Raw genomic sequence first — 19833 nt, forward strand, 5'->3', positions numbered from 1 at the left:
AACTCACTGTGGCCATCTTGCCACATCCAACTGGGCCACAGCCATTTCACTACAGCCAACCCATTGCAACCATCTTTCCATGATCCTCTCACTGTGACAAACTCGCCATGGACAACTCCATGCAGGATAACTGAATGCGATAAATTTTATCGGCCAGTGTTTCTTTGATATTATTTCCAATAACAAAAAGGGAATAATGTTAAAGAAACAATGAAGGATAACATTTTTCGTATTGAAATAATCTCACATGGCATTGTCCACAGCAATTTGTCCTGCAATGAGTTGGTTGTTATGAGTTGTCCCACAGTAAATTAGCCACAGTGAGAAAGCCATGGTGTGTTGAGCATATCAAGATGGCCACGGTGAGTTGGCCACAACATATTGTCCCATTCCAGAGCCCAAGCTATGAAAAAGCATCTCCACAGAGATATGAACTGTTCCCTCTTAAGATTCCAGAAAATTCTGAAACATGAGTTTGGTCTCAAGCCTGCTGGAGTTATTAAAGTTATTCTTTAACTAGACTCCCTGTTTGGTGTTTCCCCCCCCCCCCCCTAAGATTTACTTTGGGCTGTCCATTTGGTTTGATGTTTTATCTGATTTTATGGGTTTTCCAGTCTTGAACATCACTCAGAGTCCATTAGTATCTGGCAGCAAATAAAAAAGTAAAAAAAGTAGTAAAGGAAAAGTAAAATAAAGTAAAAGTAAAGTAGTAAAATAAATTAATCAAATCAAATCAACATAACATAGAGTAACGTAATGTAACGTAATGTAACGTAACATAACATAACATGCAATATGTGCACTTGCATGCCTACCATTCCTGTCCTAATGTTTCCTTTTCCTTTTATTCATTTCATATATTCAAATTATGTATATACTTATTTGTATTATCTAATACAAGATTGACAAAATAACATAGCATGACAGGACAAGACAAGACAACATAACATAATGTAATGTAACGTAACGTAACATAGCATAGCATAGCATAACACAACATAACATAAACATTATCTATCTGGAACCCATACCACATTTTGGACATAAACAGTCTGGAAAATGTCCAGAGATACATTACTAGAGGTATCCACTCCTCTATTCACAACAGAATACCCTACACAACTAGACTTACAATCCTAGATTTAGAAAGCTTAGAACTATGTCGCCTTAAACACGACCTAAGTATAGCCCATAAAATCATCTGCTACAACATTCTTCCTATCAACAACTGCTCCAGCTTCAACCACAACAATACACAACAGATACAAACTTGAAGTAAACCACTCTATAACCGACTACAGGTAATAAAACTTTAGTAACCAAGTAATTTATGCATGGAATTCATTACCAGACTCTGTAGTATCATCACCTAACCCCCAAAATTTACCCTTAGACTATCCACTGTTATGCAGTGTGGATTCCATACAGGTGAGCTGTATTCAAGAATTGGTCTGACAAATGTTTTGTATGCTCTGGTTAGTAGATCTGTGCTTCTAGAGAAGAAGCTGTGTAGAATTAAGTTTGTGACTCTTAGTGCTCCTTTGACAATGCTGTTGCAGTGGGCTCTGGCACTTAGGTCATTGGAGATGAGTACTCCAAGGTCTTTGGACTTACAGGATGATTACATCGACTTGTATTTGTGATTGCTTGTATTGGTACCAGTTGTGGCCACTGGACCATGTTTTGTCATTTTTTGCCATTTTTTACCATAAAGCTCCCAGCGACCAATAGGGGCCCACATAGTTGATCTTCTCCAAGTTGTGTCAGCTAAACACTTTTGGCTAGCAGGGCCCTCGGGGAGAGCCTCCTCTGCAGCAGTTCCAGGTCTCTGGAAACAGCTACTTCCTGAAAGCCATACTACTCCCATCCTATTAGCCTCCCGAAAAGCTGTAAAGATCTGCTTTTCCATCAGGCCTGGGGCCATTGATTAGATCAGTGTTTCCCAACCTTTTTTGAGCCGCGGCACATTATTCACATTTTCAAAATCCTGGGGAACATTGAGGGGGGGGGGGGGCGCAAAAAAGTTTGGACAAAAAAATCTCTCTTTCTCCCTTTCGCTCTATTTCTCTCTCCCTCCCTCTTTCTTTCTCTCCCTCCCTCTTTCTCTCTCTCTCCATCCCTTTCTTTCTCCCTTCCTTCCTCTCTCTTTTGCTCTTTCTCTCTCCCTCCTTCCCCCCTCTTGCTGTCTCTTTCTTTCTCTTTCTCTCTCTCTCTCATTCTGTCTCTCTTGCTATCTCTTTCTCTCTCTTCCTTTCTTTCTCTCTCTTGTTCTCTCTCTTCCTTCTCTGCGGAGGCCGGCAAAGCTTTTCCGGGTAGGCTGGCTGGGGGATAGGGCGCGCGCTCGCACGCACCCCCGACGTTCCAAAGAACCTTCTCCGACCTCCGCTGTGAGAAGGTTTTCTCCGAGCGCTCGCCGGAGGAGCTGGAGAAAGGGGCAGATCGAGCGGGAGGGTGGGCGGGCGGGCGTCAGCGGCGAGAAGCCAGGGGCGCGAGGGGAACGGAGGCACTGGGGGGTGGGGGCAGCCGCGGCGCCGGCCTCCGCACTTTCATCGCTTCCCACCCCAAACTCCAATGCCCAGCTCCTTGTGCGGCACTGGAAAAGGGTGCTGCATTGCCGGCTTCTACCTGGTGCTGCCAGGGAATCTCCAGCTGGGCAGGGCTCTCCTTAAGCTCTCCTTTTTCCCTAGGAGCTTGGTGGCACACCTGGCTGTGTCTCGCGGCACACTAGTGTGCCGCGGCACACCGGTTGGGAAACGCTGGATTAGATGATACGTCATCAAAATCTGGCCATAAATTATACGTATGGTCTTATTGTAGGTTTTACATTGTTTTAAACTCTCTCTTCTTAGGGAGTTGGATGGCATATAAATGTAAATAAGTAAGTAAGTAAGTAAGTAAGTAAGTAAATAAATAAATAAATAAATAAATAAACAAACAAACAAATGAACAAATAAATAAGCAAGCAAGCCTATTAGGTATTCTGGATTCAGTTAACAGCTAAAGGATTCACTTAATAACTATAGTGATTAGTTTAATGAATTTTGTAAAAAAAAGTCATAAAATCAAGTTGGATTATGTAGTAACCTTCTTAACAACTAAAGTGACTTATGATGGAACATTCAGGCTCAGCTGAAATCTGGTTTTAGTGAATAAACTTAATGGAGAACAGATTTTCAAAACTATTTGCCTGGTATTCATTTTTTTTAATAAAGACCCTGGAGAGAAACTGAAGGAATCTTACACTAGGGCTCAGTTTGTCCAGGGAAATACAGAATCTTCTAGTTGTCTGATGACACACATTTGCATGAGTGCCAGGACTTAAAGGAAAGAAAAGAGAAACATATTTACTGATCCTTTTCTCCCTTCCTCTCTCTTTGTTATTCATACCTTCCCATCATGTAAGCTTCTTAATAGGCCTAGGAAGAAGAGTGAATTACAAGCTGTTCTTCAAAAAAAAATTCAATTCTTCAAAACAACAACAACCCCACCTTTGATTATGGATAACACTATGCTTAAATTTAGGTTCTGTTTTTAATTTTTCCCTGGTCCCATTCTAGCAGTAGCTACATAATCATCAGAACTACTTAACATTTTAATGGGAGAGGAATACAAAGGAGAGAGAACAGTTTACAGGTGATACTCTGCATGTTACGAAATCCCATCAACATTTTGATTTTTTTTCCTAAAGTACACGACCACCCAGAAATGAGGGAGCTGTCCCTTAATTTCCCCCCTGGCTTTCTATGAGTAAAATCACAAATTTGGATTCGCTTAACGACTGCATGATTTGCTGAAAGCCGGTGCGGTTCACTTCACGGTGGCAGCAAAAGAGGAGCAGGACCATCTCTAGGTAAGACTAACCAGGATTTACTCCCAAGTAAATTCTTGTGTGGGGTTGATAAGGAAGGAGTGTGAGCAATTCCTTCTCTCTTCCTCCTCCTTCTTCTCTTTTCTTCCTTCCTCCTTCTCTCTTATCCTCTTTTTCTTCCAGTCTTTCTCTTCCTTCCTCCCTCCCTCCTCTTCCTTTTCTTCTTTTTCTTTTTCTTTTTCTTCTTCTTCTTCTTCTTCTTCTTCTTCTTCTTCTTCTTCTTCTTCTTCTTCTTCTTCTTCTTCTTCTTCTTCTTCCCAGTCCTCATATGAGTAAATAGATGAGACTACATGGAGTGAAAACATGAAACTGATTTGTGTTTAGAATATATATTTTATTGAAATATGTGCAAATAATAGAAGAAAAAGGGCATTACTTAATTAGAATCATTTCTGAATGTCTCTAGTTTTTGAGAGAACCATCCCAACTAACTCCATCATCAAAGATCTCCCTCTCCAAATTCCATTTTTGCATCTTGGTCCGTTTCCTCCAGTTCTTTGCAAATCCCATTTCAAGCTTTGACAGAGGAGGGCAAAAGGGAGAAAAATCACATCTTGCCATTGCAAATTGGATAGCTAGATAGGTAGGTAGGTAGGTAGGTAGATAGGTAGGTAGGTAGGCAGGCAGGCAGGCAGGCAGGCAGGCAGGCAGGCAGGCAGGCAGGCAGGCAGAGATGGGGGTGACTAACAGTCTTCTAATATTATTATATCTTTTGAAGATACAAAACACAGGATGTTGAACTATGAAGTTTGCAATCTTATTGTAAAACTTCTGGTTCAATATATTGCACCATTCCACCTTCAGAACTGCTTCACTGGATTATCTCCAGACTAAGACACTCCCTGCCAGCAGGTTCAGCTTCAAAGACTGATTTCAGACAAGAAGGCACTGAGGTCAGATTTAAGTCTCCACATACAGATATTTACTATGGCACCTCAGAATTAATATATTACTTTTATAAATCCATTGTGTTTTTAGTTCCAGCATCAAAGGCTGCTTCCTCATAAAATGGAGACACCATATGTAATGGTTTCTTGGGCTGGAAATTACAAAATCCACCAATTTTAGATGTGGGTTGTTTCCCCCCCCCCCCCTTGAGTTCGACCACTAAGATTGATGGAAACATTGGGTTTTTTTAAAACCCCAACTGGGTCAGAGACCTTAATTTGCAATGATTGCGACTGTGCTACCCTATGTCCCCCCCAAAAAAGACATCCCCTGATAATAAATCCAATCTGTCTTTTGAGTGCATAGCAATAAGGCCAAGCGCTTATTTCAGGGTTCAAAAAAATATAAGATAGGGTCTTATCTTCAGGGAAACACAGTAACAGACCAGTAAAGGATGCCAATCTGATACTGAATCTGGATCAAGAAGCTCGTATTTGTAAAAAAGTAAGTAGGATCTCCTTCAAGTTTTTTTTAACTCCTGGGGGCTTCACAGTTATAAAGATAAGAGATTTCTCCTCCTTAAATGAGGCAGAAGTGCTGGCAAGTGCTTAACTATTTTAGCATAAATGATGGGATTTCGGAACCTGTTAATTTCCACCCATCATCATCATCATCATCATCATACCTTTCTTCTATTCCTATATCTCTTCTATTCTTTCATAGATATGTTCTATTACTTTATCTTCTTTTCTATTATTTCTTAGATATACTTTACTATGAGTATCTCCTCTATAACCTTCATCATGTATTTTACTATGTGTATATAGATATATACCCACTAAAAGCCTCATTGTGTATTGGACAAAAATAAATAAATAAATAAAAAATAAATAAAAAAATCATCATCATCATTAATTAGATTAGATGCCCTCTCCTCTCCCAACAGACAATACAGTCTACAAATCCAATATTAAAAAGCAGAACAATTAAGAAACCCTTATTAAGAACAATCACACAACTCAATATACCATACATAAAGCGGGACAGCCGGGGGAATCAATTTCCCCAGGCCTGGCAACATTGGACTAGATAGCTTCATTATTTGACAGTAAAAAGACAGTCATGAATCTAGCATTCTGATCAACATACATAAAATAGAAGTGCATTAACACTCAAAAGTAGTGAAATAGAAGACATAAGTTTGTGCTGCTTTTTTATTCAGCAATGATCTTGGAAATTAAAGCCAAACAGTGCATCCCATTAATGTATGGTGTTTGACATGTATAAACCTCATCCAGAAGTTTCATAATTAAGGAACATGTTGGTCAACCAAAGGGCCACCAGCAATTTTAAGAAGGGAGAACAAATGGTAAATTCTTAATCTATTTCTAGCCATAAACTCCATCCCATTTCTTTTATTTTCAGTTCTTGAATTCTTCTTCCAGATTCTTCCATGCAAGCCCTCTTTTCTATTTGCTGTTCAGAGATGAAGAGGAGGACTCACTTGATAGAATAGATCAGGATTTTTTTTCCTCAAAAAAATTTTCCCGCACATCTTATATTTAGGTTGCTATCAGATCACTTTTTGCTTCTTCTTTCAATATAGTTATATACGATATATTTCATGTTTATGTATTTCTCAATTTTTGTATGTTCACATTTTATCACAGTCTTTGTTTCTATTCCCTATCCATTTGTATCAGTTGTTCCAAATCTCATAGTATTCAGAGTTACTTGTTCCTTGATTTTCATTGTCAATCTATCCATTCTTTTAACCCCCACTCACATCTCTCTGTTCTATATTGCCTATATCTCTTTGTTATACATTGCCTAATATATAAACAAACACAGAGAAATCCCAACTTTGTTTTGGGGATGGCAATAGTAGGGCACATTTAAGACATCTTCTCTTGTGGTTATCAACCATACCCCTTTTTAATGATCTGGACCTTGAAAGGTATAGAATGCTAGAGAATAAAGGTATAACTTTATTGAGTTATTGAATCATTTGTATACTATATTCCACATTAAAAATGTCTCAATCCTAGATCCTACAAATATGTTGAATCAGAGTTCCAGGTTAGGAAACACCATTTGTCGGTTCTGGAGGGCACCTGATTGGGAAAGGTTAAGATAGACATTTTCCTCAACAATAAGAAGTACTAGAATATGTTAAAGGATCACATTCTCTTAAAACTTACAATGATGTGTCTATGCAACTATTGATAATGTCTAAAAATAGATCCAGGACCTATCAGCCTGACCTCATACCAGGGAAGATTCTGGAGAAGATAATCAAGCAACGAATCAACAAACATCTAGAAGCAAACAAAGCAATACTCAAAAGCCAACACGGGTTTGCCAAAAAGAGATCATGTCAGATAAATCTTATTGTATCCTTTGACAAAGTGACAAAATTAGAAACAAAGATGATTGGGGACTCAAGGCTAAAACATATAAAGAATGGTTGCAGGAACTGGGTATGCCTACTTAAATTAAAAGAGGGATTAGGGGAGACATGATAGCAGTGTTGAAAGAAGAGGGAGTCAGGCTATTCTCCAAAGCACCTGAGGGTAGAACAAGAAGCAGTGGGTGGAAACTAATCAAAGAGAGAAGCAGCCTAGAACTAAGGAGAAATTTCCTGACAGTTAGAACAATTAATCAATGAAACAACTTGCCTCCAGAAGTTGTGAATGCTCCAACACTGGATGTTTTAAAGAAGATGTTGGATAACAATTTATCTGAAGTGGTGTAGGGTCTCCTGCCTAGGCAGGGGTTGGACTAGAAGACCTCCAAGGTGCCTTCCAACTTTGTTATTCTATTATGACTCTTTGTGATTGTATGGGTCCGGTTTCTTCTCATCTTCTAATCTTGCACTATTTATTTGAGATTTTCTATACTCTGGCTGGTGTTATTTCTGATGGTATCCAACCACCATTTTCCTTGATGACCTGGTTTCCTTTTACCATTAACTCTTCCAAACATAATTGCTTTCTCCAGTGAATTCTCCTGCATGACATGGAAAAGTAAGTAAGATGCAGTTTCATGATTTTGCCTTCTAGTGATATATCTGGTATTATGTGATCTAACACATGATTGTTAGTCACTTTTACTGTCAAAAAAGCAATGAAAGAGGGTAGGAGGTGACCAGGCTGAACTGGAGGGAGGGGTCAAATATGTCATCAGTCATGACTTCCTGCTACGTCCAGCCCACTTTGAATGCCTTTCTTAACTCCTGCTAATTTTCTTTGACCATTAATAGCTCAGATTCTTGTAGAGAGTTTAAGCTTGCAATACATTTTTATACTTATTTGAAATGCCCTAATCTCTTGATTTCCTTTGTATTTGACAGGTAGCAGTTACAGAATAGAACAATAAAGGTGGGAACTAACAATCCATATGGCCAAGTAAGAGTGAAAATATAAATCTAATTGTCTTGTTAGGATTTAGTCTTGCCAGTTGGTCATATTAGACACTGAAATCCATAATATCTGGAAGGGTCCAGCTTGCTAATAACTATTTCAGGTTTGTTTGTTTGTTTGATTGATTGATTGATTGATTGATTGATTGATTGATTGATTGATTTCTATGCCCCCTTTCTCCTGAGACTCAGGGCAGCTTACAACAAGTAATATACACATGATAGAAATCTATATAAATTAAACTAAAAATTGCCATAATTAAAAAACCAACCAAACGAATTAAGACATCATGCATCAGACTAAATTTCCTCCTAAGAAATATTAATGAATGATTCCTAGGAAAACCAGACAGACTCTGAGAATCAACCAGGATTAAAAACCTATTATTTCCAGGACTCCTAGATCCATGGCTGTAATATATTTGGAATTACACAAAGGTTAAATGGAAAATACTAACACCGATTCTCTATAATTTGTATTCCTTTACAGATATAAAGATGGAAAATGAAACTTATTTACCTGTGACTGAGTTTGTCCTCCAGGGATTATCACAAATCTGGGAATTTCGGATATTATTTTGTGTTCTGCTGCTGCTCTTTTGCATCATCATTCTTCCTGGGAATATCCTGATTGTCATGACAATTCTGCGGAATCCCTCTCTGAAATCTCCCATGTTTTTCTTCTTGGCCAACCTGGCTGTGGTTGATATCTTTTACAGCTGTGTCACCCATCCAAAGCTCCTCCTTAACATCTTTTTTGGTTGCATGACAATCTCTTACTTAGGCTGTATTACACAGATATTTTTCATTCATTTTCTAGGAGGAGCTGAGATGTTCCTCCTCTTTGCCATGGCTATTGACCGGTATGTAGCCATCTGCCATCCATTGCATTATGCCATGGTGGTAACCAAGGTCATTTCCTGGGCTATGGTAGTAACTTCATGGTTTGGAGGCTTTATACATTCCATCATCCAGGTCATTTTCATTGTTTTCCTTCCATTTTGTGGTCCCAATGAGTTGGATAACTTCTTTTGTGATATCAACCAGATTATCAGATTATCTTGTGCCAACATCTATACTCTAGAATTTGTCATGTTCTTTAGCAGTGGTGTGCCAAGCATTGTATGTTTCATTCTCCTTCTTATCTCCTATTTGGCACTGCTGATGAAACTGAGGATGGGCTCCAGTATAGGAAAAAGCAAAGCCTCCTCAATCTGCATCACCCATATCATTATTATCTTCATCATGTTTGGTCCAGCCATCTACATCTACTGCCACCCTTTTCGAGACTACCCATTGGATAAAGTGGTGGCCTTTTTCCATGCTATGGTCTTCCCCTTGATGAATCCAGTGATCTACACCTTGAGAAATAAGGAGATCCAAACTGCCATGCGGAGACTGCTCATAAATATTAAAACTAGCAGATAAATAATAAGATTGGTTTGTTAAATTTTTCCCAAGAAGATTTTAAGTTGAAAACAAGAAAGAAAATTGGAGTTGAAAGGCCTTATGTGTTTCTTGTTAACAATTAGTTAATAGAAAGATTTAAGAGCGATAGCAAGAATTACGAGTCTGAAAAATGGTAAGGCTGAATTAGATTTGGAACTATGTGCAAATGATATATTACTGTTAAGATGTACAAACTTTTATTGAATGATTATAACATAGGCTCAGTGTTGCCTTTTTGATAATTAATTCTAGTTTCCTAAGATGGTATTATACTGTATATCAAAACAGAAAAATTAAACTAACCATGTATAGTGGGACAGTGTTCTGCCCCAGCTATGAACCACAAAGAACACCCAAATTCTGTCCAAACCTTTATTTACTAAATTAAAAACTATTAATGAGCTTTCTTAGTAGTAAGCAAGCAGAAATATAGTATAAAACAGTCTTTGCTTTACACTGGCTTAAGTTAATCCAACTTCATCAACAGTCAGCACGAGTTCATGAAATAATAAATCAAGTCTATAAATAAATAAATAAATAGATAGATAGATAGATAGATAGATAGATAGATAGATAGATAGATAGATAAATAAATAAATAAATCATGTATTTTACTATTTTGAGTGTCTATGCGACATTTCGGTGAAATCACATTCACCATCATCAGGCTGAAGTTGTAAGCTTTGTGCTGCTGTAGATATAGTTTATATAGATATAAACTATATCTACAGCAGCACTTCAGCCTGATGATGGTAAATGTGAAACTGGTGTTTCTGTCCTTGTTCTCAGGCGAACACTGCGAGACCTGAGCTGCATCCCTTCTACAAATACTGGTGGCTGGGTGTGATTTGATGGCTCAGCAATTGCCTGCTGTGTAGAAACTTCCTGGTGAGTCAGTGGGGTAACAATTGGGGTTGTTGATGTAGCTGAGGTATGCTGATTAGTTAATGGTTGTAGATTAGGCGTGATATCCTGAGTAGTAGGAACTTGCAGGATACTTGATTGTTTTACAATGTGTGTTCTGAGTCTGGTTTCTATGGCTGGGATACGTTTGAGGGCTGGTTTCCAGATGTCTGGTAAGTGAGAGGTATCATCCCGCTTGTTCATATTTTGGGGATGTTTTTCTACACACATTGTAAAACAATGTAAACCAGCCTGCTGGGCTTTCGTGTTGGCTTCATGGGCTGGAGGATTCATGCATTCCATAATGCAGGTCATTATCATCCTCCCACTCCCTTTTTGTGGTCCCAATAAACTGGACAACTATTTCTGTGATGTTACCCAAATAATCAGATTGGCTTGCACCAACACCTACAGCCTGGAATTTGCTATGTTTATCAACAGTGGCCTTACGACTGCTGGATGCTTCATTCTCCTTCTCATTTCCTATGGAGCACTGCTGATCAAAGTGAGGACAGGTATCAGCCAAGGAAAAAGCAAAGCATCTTCTACTTGCATCACTCACATCATCATCATTTTCGTCATGTTTGGTCCAGCCATTTATCTTTACTCTCACCCCTTCCATGACTTCTCCTTTGATAAAATGGTGGGTTTTCTCCACATTGTGATTTTCCCTTTGATGAACCCTATGATTTACACACTGAGGAACAAAGAAGTCAAAGTTGCCATGTGGAGACTGTTGAAGAACCACAATATTTAATTGGAGAAATCAAAGAAATTTATTTTTATTGGTATATTGTTTAATTTTTTTATATTGGACCCCCTAGTCATATTGTCATCTCTATAGACTGGTTGTCAACATCTGAGATTATTTATAACATTGGCATGAAATTCTATTTTTAACAAGTCACCTCCTTCTTTATGTAATAATGACATTTGCCAAGACCTTCATCTACGAAAACATATACATATATACACATATACACATATACACATATACATATACATATGTATACATGCATATATACATATATATGCATACATACATATACATACACACTCACTATATATGTATGTCACATGTTTTTTTGCTGAATTTGAAAATTAAGGGAGACTAGGATAGATCTATTTCGGCCTTATTTTGGCCTCATCAGCTAGCCATACCCACTGGGACTTGAACCTGCAACCTTTGCCTTGTAAGGCAGAGAATTATCCTCTAGGCTACAGTATCCCATCCCTTCAGCTCTGCACCAGGGAAGGGTTACATATTTTTGTGTCGAATATTGTATATTTGTATATATTCATTTTAACAACTATATGATTGGTTTAATGACCATGGCAGAAGAGGTCATGAAATCAGGCACTGCTCACTTAATAGAGTTCAGCTCCAATTGTGATTTTAAGTGGAGAACTACCTTTATCCACAAAAGATAAAGAGTGCTAAATATGCAATTCACTGTGAGTACAGACTATTTGGTGCTGCCAATTTGAAAAAAAAAATGTAATGGGATGATGAATATAAAGCCGATTTCCTACCACACACTTTTGATTAATGCTTCTGAAGAAGCAATATACTGGCAGGGAGGGGGTCTGTGTGGCTAACTTTTGAATTCAGTCCAAGTGTTGCATACTTTCTCTTTTTATAAACACATTGTCAATTCTCATTCTATTAGGATCACAGGCAATTTAAGCATGGAGTATAAAAAGCCTTCGGCTGCCCCAAGAGCTTCCAAACATTTGAAGGGCAGAGCCTGAAGGGTAAATAGCAACTCTATCTCAGACTTCAGACTTCAGACACACACACACACACACACACACACACACACACACCTTCTTTTTCACACTCATTTTCCTCCTAGCTTGCTTGAACAAAAATAGGCTCCACAAGCAGACTGGTGTAAAAATGGAATTCATGTTGATTCAATCCACATTCCTAAACTCAATCTGATAGAAGATTCCCTTTTCTTCAGGCAAGACTTCCTTTCCTTTCCTTTCCCCTTCCCTTTCATCCTTTCTTTCCCAAATGTACTGTAAATTTTATTTGAATTATTGTGTTTTCATTACTTTTAAGAAACTAAAAATTAAATTGATATTTTAATACATATTGTGCGTGGGACTGCATTTTGCCTGATGTTGCTTAATTGAATAACAAAACCCACAAAGTTAACCATAGTTATGTCTCTAAGCATTGCAGAATTCTGTCCTTTGTTTTCTGTAATTCTGCAGTGTGTTAATTCTTTGTTTAGTGTAGCTGTATTTGTAGAGTAGAATATTTGATTCAACTGATTCTGTAATTACTATCTGTCCCCATATAAACCAATTAAACACATAGGGGTTTCTACAATGGACACAAAACCATTAAGAAAGCATTTTGCCATCTCTTTATTCCACGTATGGCATTGCTCTAGGTAGGTCACTCATTTAGATGACTTTGTGACAGCTCTGTTGACAATTTCTAAGAAAACATTTTCCAGTGATTAAAACTGTTATGAAGACATTTCTTTCTTGCACTAACAGCAAGAAATCATCCTAAACTAGCAGTCCACGAATACCTTAGCAATAGACTTAAGAAAAGAATAATGTGGGATTGTAGGATAGGGATAGAAAATAAGTAAAGAGAGAAGTAAAAAAGGATAAATGAAATTTGAGAATGCAAGTTTAAAATAAAAGTATGCCAGTTAAACTTATTTCTACAATTTGGTTTAAAGTCACAAGCAGTTTTAATTTGAATAAACATGCAGAAATTCACATTATGTGTCTCAAAATGTCACAGCTTGGAAATCCATTTATTTCTGAATGATTTTGGTAGATGAAATAAGTTATTTTTTAATCAACAAAGATGATTACTCCCTCGTTATTGTGAGGAACTGGAATTCCTTTCACTAAGTTAAATAGTTTTGAAACACAGGTTTGCAACTCAATTTTATCCATGAAAGATTGCAATCTGTCTTTTTATTCTGATAAATGTATATGCCTGTTACACTTGTTTTCAAACAGAAGTTGGGTTCCTGATTCCTTCTAAAATAATAGTGATTAGTCCTGATACCCTTAAATGCTGCACTGTGACACAAAAATTTATTTAATATTCCACCTTCATAATTTTTATAAATAACTTAAGACAGGGAGCCTTCCCTCCTCCTATTTTCCTCACAATGACAAAACCTTGGGAGGTGAGTTGGGTTGAGGGAAAGTGACTGGCCCAGAGTCACGCATCTGACCTTGGTGCCTCAGGCAGGACTAGAATTCAGAGTCTCTTGCCTCCTGGCCTGGTATCTTAAACCACCAGAACAAGCTGACTGTTGGTTCAACCCACCTTCCTCGTAACAAGGCATGCAACTAGCTTAGTGAAAAAAAGAAGCTGTATAAAAAGTGATTTTAGAAATGCAGCATGTTGTTTCATGTTCCTTAAATTATTCCACTTCAGAGGAAATAATTGTAACAATGGAACTAAGCAACCATACTACAGTAACTAAATTCCTTCTTCAAGGATTATCAGAAATCTGGGAACTACAATTGTTCTTGTGTATCTTCCTTCTGCTCTTCTATCTTGTCATTCTACCTGGGAACATCCTCATCATTGTGGCCATTATCAGTGACTCCCATCTGGAATCCCCCATGTTCTTCTTTTTGGCCAATCTAGCTTCGATGGACATCTGCTACAGCTGCATCACGCTTCCAAAGATTGTAGTCAACTTCTTCTCCAGCAGTAAAACCATTTCCTTCCAAGGTTGCATGGCTCAGCTATTTTTCATTCATCTTCTCGGGGCAGCTGAGATGATCCTTCTTATTGCCATGAGCTTTGACAGGTATGTAGCCATATGCCAGCCTTTGCACTACCCCATTGTTATGACTAGGGAACTTTGCTGGGTCTTTGTGTTAAGGTCATGGGCAGGAGATTTCATACACTGTGATCCAAGTTATGCTGATCAGTCCACTGCCTTTCTGTGGTCCCAATAAACTGGGCAATTTCTTCTGTGATATTACTCAGATTATTAAACTGGCCTGCACCAATACCAACACTTTAGGGTTCATCATATTTGTCAACAGTGGCCTTTTAACTGCTGGATGTTTTCTTATCCTTCTCATCTCTTACTGGGCACTATTGATCAAGGTGAGGATGGGCTCCAGCATAGGGAAAAAGCAAGGCTGCCTCTACCTGCATCACTCACATTATCATCATTTGCATCATGTTTGGTCCAGCCATCTACAGCTACTGCCATCCCTTACAGAATGGCCTCTTTGACAAGATGGGGCTTTTTATCATACAGTGGTTTTTCCTTTGGTGAATCCCATTATCTACACGCTTAAGAACAAAGAGATTAAAGCCGCCATGAAAAGACTGCTTGCAAGGTATGAGATTTGTTGAAGAAGGGGAAGAAAATCAGGACATTTCCTTACTTAAACAGAGAAACAGAATGACCATGGATAAGGCAAAAAAAGCAGTGGGAACTGGAGTGACTTCAGACTTCTTAGCTACTACTTGGGGGGGGGGGGAAGCAAGGGATTTTGAGAGTAGTTGGTCCAGAATGGTCTCCAGCTGGAGATTTATTTGTCTCCAAGCTTATTGATCTTTCAGAGCTATTTAGGAAGCTCTGTTTTCAACTTTTTCTCAAAGGTAAACAATCTAGTTTCATGATGGAAAAACAACATTTCTGTGTTTCACACAGGGGTGGGCTTCAAAAATTTTAACAAGGGGTTCTCTGCCTGGTTGGTGGGTGGGTATGATCATGTCAGCATGGCCTAGTTGGCCTCCTGTACCATAGGGGTGGGGGATAGCCCACCCTGGGCTCCGGAGGCTTTCCTCAAGCCTCTGGGAGGGCGAAAAAAGGCCTCCCCAGGCTTGAGGCCCGACTGGAAGTTCCTGGACTTTTGCTAGACCAGTTTTTACCGCCCCCCCCCCCCAAGCCTCTGTGCACAATCTGCACTTACCTGCATTCAAAATGGATCATGTGGGGACTCCTGGGAGATAAGGGTAGGGATGGTTGGGGCCAGCCAGGAGTGGGATTTGTGGGTTCCCTTAACTACACAGAATCTTAGCTAGAGGTTCTCCCAAACCCCTGAAAATCCCCAGCAGCCCACCCCTGGTTTTACGTCTTTACACAAGGAAGAGCTTCTCCTGGCCTTCAAGGAGGCAAGCGTTAATTCATTCTTGAAAGACCTTCCCTGACTCCATACGATTTTGTTACTTGTCCATTACACAGGTCCACTAAAACCAGTGATGGGCTCCTACGGGAACGGTCAGGAACGCAGTTCCAGTAGCAAAATTTGGAGCTCCACCCCAGAGCACCCAATTTGCACTGAAAGATGTTAAAACGAAATGCATAAGCTATGCCCACAGTGTGGTAGTAAAAATTTTGGTAGCCCATCACTGACTAAAAGCCAAGTTATTCCCAATGCTAGAAGTGTTTAGTTGTCTATTTTTATCTATTAAAGTTATATCCTTCTGTAATCAAAACAGACTTTTTTATACTCATATTTCTTCCGAGTTGGGTAAAATGAGGATCTGGATTGTGGGGGCAATATGCTGGCTCTGTTAAAAAGTGCTATTGCTAACATGTTGTAAGCCGCCCTGAGTCTAAGGAGAAGAGCGGCATAAAAATCGAATAAATGATAAATGATAAATGATAAATGATAAATGATAAATGATAAATGATAAATGATAAATGATAAATGATAAATGATAAATGATAAATGATAAATGATAAATGATAAATGATAAATGATAAATAATAAATAATAAATAAGCAAAATATAATAATAAAAAATAAAGCCCTTATAAATATATTTCAAAATCAAATTATTTCTGGCAATTGTGTAAAGATGTGTTCACCTTCCTCTCTATCTATCCATCCATTTTTTTTCTAGAGCAGCAATTTCCATTTTCATTATAAGGAATACTGTAAACTACATATAGATTACCCTATGCTTTCAGGTTTTTTTTTAATGGGAACACGTGCATGGGGCCACATATAATCCGAGTACTTCTTTCTTTCACACCCAGAAACGTAGCCAGTCAAGTACATTCACCAAGAAAAAAGAGAGGCTCTATTGATGTGTCTAAGTAGTCGTTAAAAATCAACAACTTAATATCACATAAACCAGTCAGTCAATTCTTTGATTCAGGATTAGTTCTGACATATTGCCTCGGATGCAGGGTATGTTGTGGGACTACAGGGCCTCTAGACTATGAGGGTGTTAGGCACACGATCAGGGTACCAGTTGTTAAACTAGTTGCAGCCCACCACTGGATGTACATGTATACACATCCAAAATAGACTGTGTTGTTTCTCTGTGTCATAGAATATATGTGGGTATATGCATAATTTTGTATTCATTCATTCATTTACTCATATTTATGTAATGTATATTGGAGGTGGTGACCCTTGGAGAGCTATGTGCAATGAAATTTCATTTTAATGTATGGCGATTAGTGATAAGAAAGTTATTCTAATTTATCTACCATGCACAGTGACTGCAGTTGATGAACAATGCCTAGCCATGAATAAAAAGTGCACAAACATCCTATTTCTTAATTCTTGATGTGTATAAATTGTTAGCAGGCTCTAAATTGGAAACAAAGTTTGCTGCCTCTCTTTTTTCCTCCTCTGGCACCTCTGCCTCATCTTTGGTATTCAGTATTAACGGTTTAATAAGATCCCTTGAGAAGAATAGAAGACTGGTGTCTCCATATTGGTTCTCTGGAGTTGCTACCAAGGATATGTTCTCTGGAGCTGCAAGAAAGAAAACTAAGTATAATGAGATTCAGCTGTGGTCCTTTCCTTCCCCAAAAGGAGACTGAGATGTGGTTAGATTCTCTCTCCTCTCCCTCTCTATCTCTTTCCTTCCTTCCTTCCTTCCTTCCTTCCTCCCTTCCTCCCTCCCTCCTTCCCTCCCTCCCTCCCTCCCTCCTTTCCTTTCTTCTTCTGATGCTCAAAGATTAAGAGTTCCAAAACTGAACCTGTGATATTTATACCATATCAGGGGCACAACCTTGTTCAAATGCAGAGTCCTCTATGCTGCTGTATTTTTAAAACCTTTCTGTCCATTTAGCCATTCACCTAACCTCTACTCTCTTTGCATTTCACACTGCCTGTTCCCAGATTCTTTTTCTTAATGCAACATCGATTTAATTTCAAATACAAACCTTCTCAAACCTGGTGCCCTCTAGCTTCATTACACTTGAATTTCTAAGTTTAACTTTGGTGAGTGCCTTCAAGTCAGGTTTTGATTCCTGTAGACTGCCTGAACAAGTCCCTAGTGTTGGTTTGAAAAGACCTTTTGGGGGGGGGGGGTTGCCACTACCTGTTCACCTAGGGCTGAGAGAGGGTGCTGGCCCAAGGTCATCAAAATGGCTTTATGCTAAAGTGACCAGATTGTAACTTTGGCAAAGTGGGACACCATTGCAGCGGGGGGGGGGGGGGGGGAAGAGAGAGGAACTCAGCTGCAGTCTTGAGACCACCAAAACTTGCAGCATCGAGGGCAACAGGTTGGTAAGGAGGGTTTCTCTGCTGAGTCACCAGGAAGGGGAGATGGAGAAATAGCATGAGGACTGGCAGGCTGCTTGGCGGGGGGAAGTGCTGAGGGGCTCCTCCTTCTCGGAATGCAAACAAACTATGCTCTTTTTAAGACTCAGCTGATGGTGCCTTCCCCAGCTCTGCACTTCTCTCCCCACCCCTGTGCTTCTCTCCCACCCTGGCTTTCTCTTCACCCCGGCGGTTTCCTTGCAGTTCAAAAGGAGACATCGAGAAAATGAAAGGCAAGAGGCGGCCTGGACTAAACTGCGGGAAAACTTCAGGGCGAAGCGAAAGCCAGGGTGGGAGGAGAAGTGCGGGGATGGGGAAGGCACCATTGACTGAGTCTTAAAAGGGGCATAGTTTGTTTGCATTCCGAGAGGGAGGAGTCCCTCGGTGCTCTCCCCCCCCCTGTCAAGCTGACTGCCAGTCCTCGTGCCTCATTGCTACAAGCCTAAAGAGGGAAGTGCAGATATCAATTCTCCTGCCTTGTTCCAGGGACCTTTGGAAGGTGCCCAAGGAGGGGAGGGACCGGGGGTCTTCCCCTCCCCTTTCTTGCCTCCATCTTCCTCTTGATTCTCTCCCTGGCCTCCTTTTCCTTCTCCAGACTCCTCGTCCTCTCAGCGGCCTCTCCGAGCTACCCTCCTGCCTCCCGCCCACCGCCCCAACCCTTCCCCCACTCTCCCTTGGGATCTGCCCTGGAGCCCCTCCAGGAAGCTCAGGCGGAGTGCAACGGGGAAGAGTTGGGGGTGCCTTGAGGGGCTGTGGGCATCGAAGACAGCACTGGGCCTCTCCCCTCCTGGGACACATCAGGACTCCGTCTGCAGAGGCTGCAGGCACCCAGGAGACCCAGGCAGGGAAGAGATGCAGGTGGACAGCCTGGAGGGGCTGTAGCACCTGTGCCATAGGTTCGCCATTACTGGTATAGTGTCTCCTGCTTGTGCAGAGGGTTGAATAACAACTCCAAGTTTTGTTGTTGTTGTTGTTAAGTTCCCATACCTAAAGTAGTTGTCAGAGTTCCAAGTAATAAATCCAAAGCAAGCAAGACTCCAAGGCATGTAAATTCTTCGAAGAATATTTTTATTTGGAATTAGCATATTGGCACATATCTGGTGAAAACTGACTCTATGATCTCCCTAATTTTCACCTAATTAAAAGTAAAAATCTTCCCACTCTCTCAAAACAATCAATCACATGATCCAATCACCAAATGAGTTGGCAGTAGAGTAACATCAATCCACCTTCTTCCGACCAAGTGTCAGAATGTCCTTGGTCCCCAAGAGAAAAATATTGTTTTGACTATGTGTTCCCCTCTATCTCAATTCCTCCCTCACCTTTCCTCAGCGCCAGTGTGACAACATTGAAGAGGTAAAAAAATGGCTTCAAATAGATCAGTTTCAGGGTTGACAATAGGATTATTCTAATAAAGTCGCTCCGGGTCCTCAGAGAAGGGCAGCATAAAAGTCTAATAAATAATGATAATAATAAAAAGTCTCCCAATCCTCAACTGGCATTGGCATCCTTCAGTCTCAAAAGACCATGGTATCATGCTCTGGACTCCTCAGAGCACAAAGTCTGAGTAGGTTAATATGGAGAATAGAACATTATCCAAGCAGCAGGTCCACCCTCTCCATGTCTCTGAAATAATCCAATGGAATGGCAAAGGCCAATACGATTGGTTCCAGGTACATCGCAGGAGTTATCAAAGTATGGCTCTACACCAGTGTTTCTCAATCTTGGCAGTCTGAAGACGTGTGGACTTCAACTCCCAGAATTCCCCAGCCAGCATAGTTAGC

General features: G+C 39.9%; 2 protein-coding genes and 1 pseudogene across 2 annotated transcripts; all 3 read left to right on the top strand.

Annotated features, from left to right (window-relative positions):
* Positions 1-8675: 8675 nt before the first annotated feature.
* Positions 8676-9605, top strand: LOC139152880 (olfactory receptor 4N5-like). The gene has a single exon (XM_070726240.1). The coding sequence runs from the start codon at positions 8676-8678 to the stop codon at positions 9603-9605; it is 930 nt and encodes a 309-aa protein (XP_070582341.1).
* Positions 9606-9930: 325 nt separating this feature from the next.
* LOC139154180 (olfactory receptor 4N2-like) lies at positions 9931-11286 on the top strand. The gene is made up of 2 exons (XM_070728612.1): positions 9931-9937; positions 10781-11286. Exons 1-2 carry the CDS (start codon positions 9931-9933, stop codon positions 11284-11286), a joined length of 513 nt encoding a protein of 170 aa, XP_070584713.1.
* Positions 11287-13967: 2681 nt separating this feature from the next.
* LOC139152882 (olfactory receptor 4M1-like) lies at positions 13968-14892 on the top strand (annotated as a pseudogene).
* The last annotated feature ends 4941 nt before the right edge of the window (positions 14893-19833 follow it).

This window comes from Erythrolamprus reginae, chromosome Z (assembly GCF_031021105.1).
Source record: "Erythrolamprus reginae isolate rEryReg1 chromosome Z, rEryReg1.hap1, whole genome shotgun sequence".
NCBI classification, from domain to species: Eukaryota; Metazoa; Chordata; class Lepidosauria; order Squamata; family Dipsadidae; genus Erythrolamprus; species Erythrolamprus reginae.

Coding starts and splice junctions, on each gene's coding strand:
- LOC139152880 (XM_070726240.1), top strand. CDS start 8,676: ATGGAAAATGAAACTTATTTACCTGTGACTGAGTTTGTCCTCCAGGGA.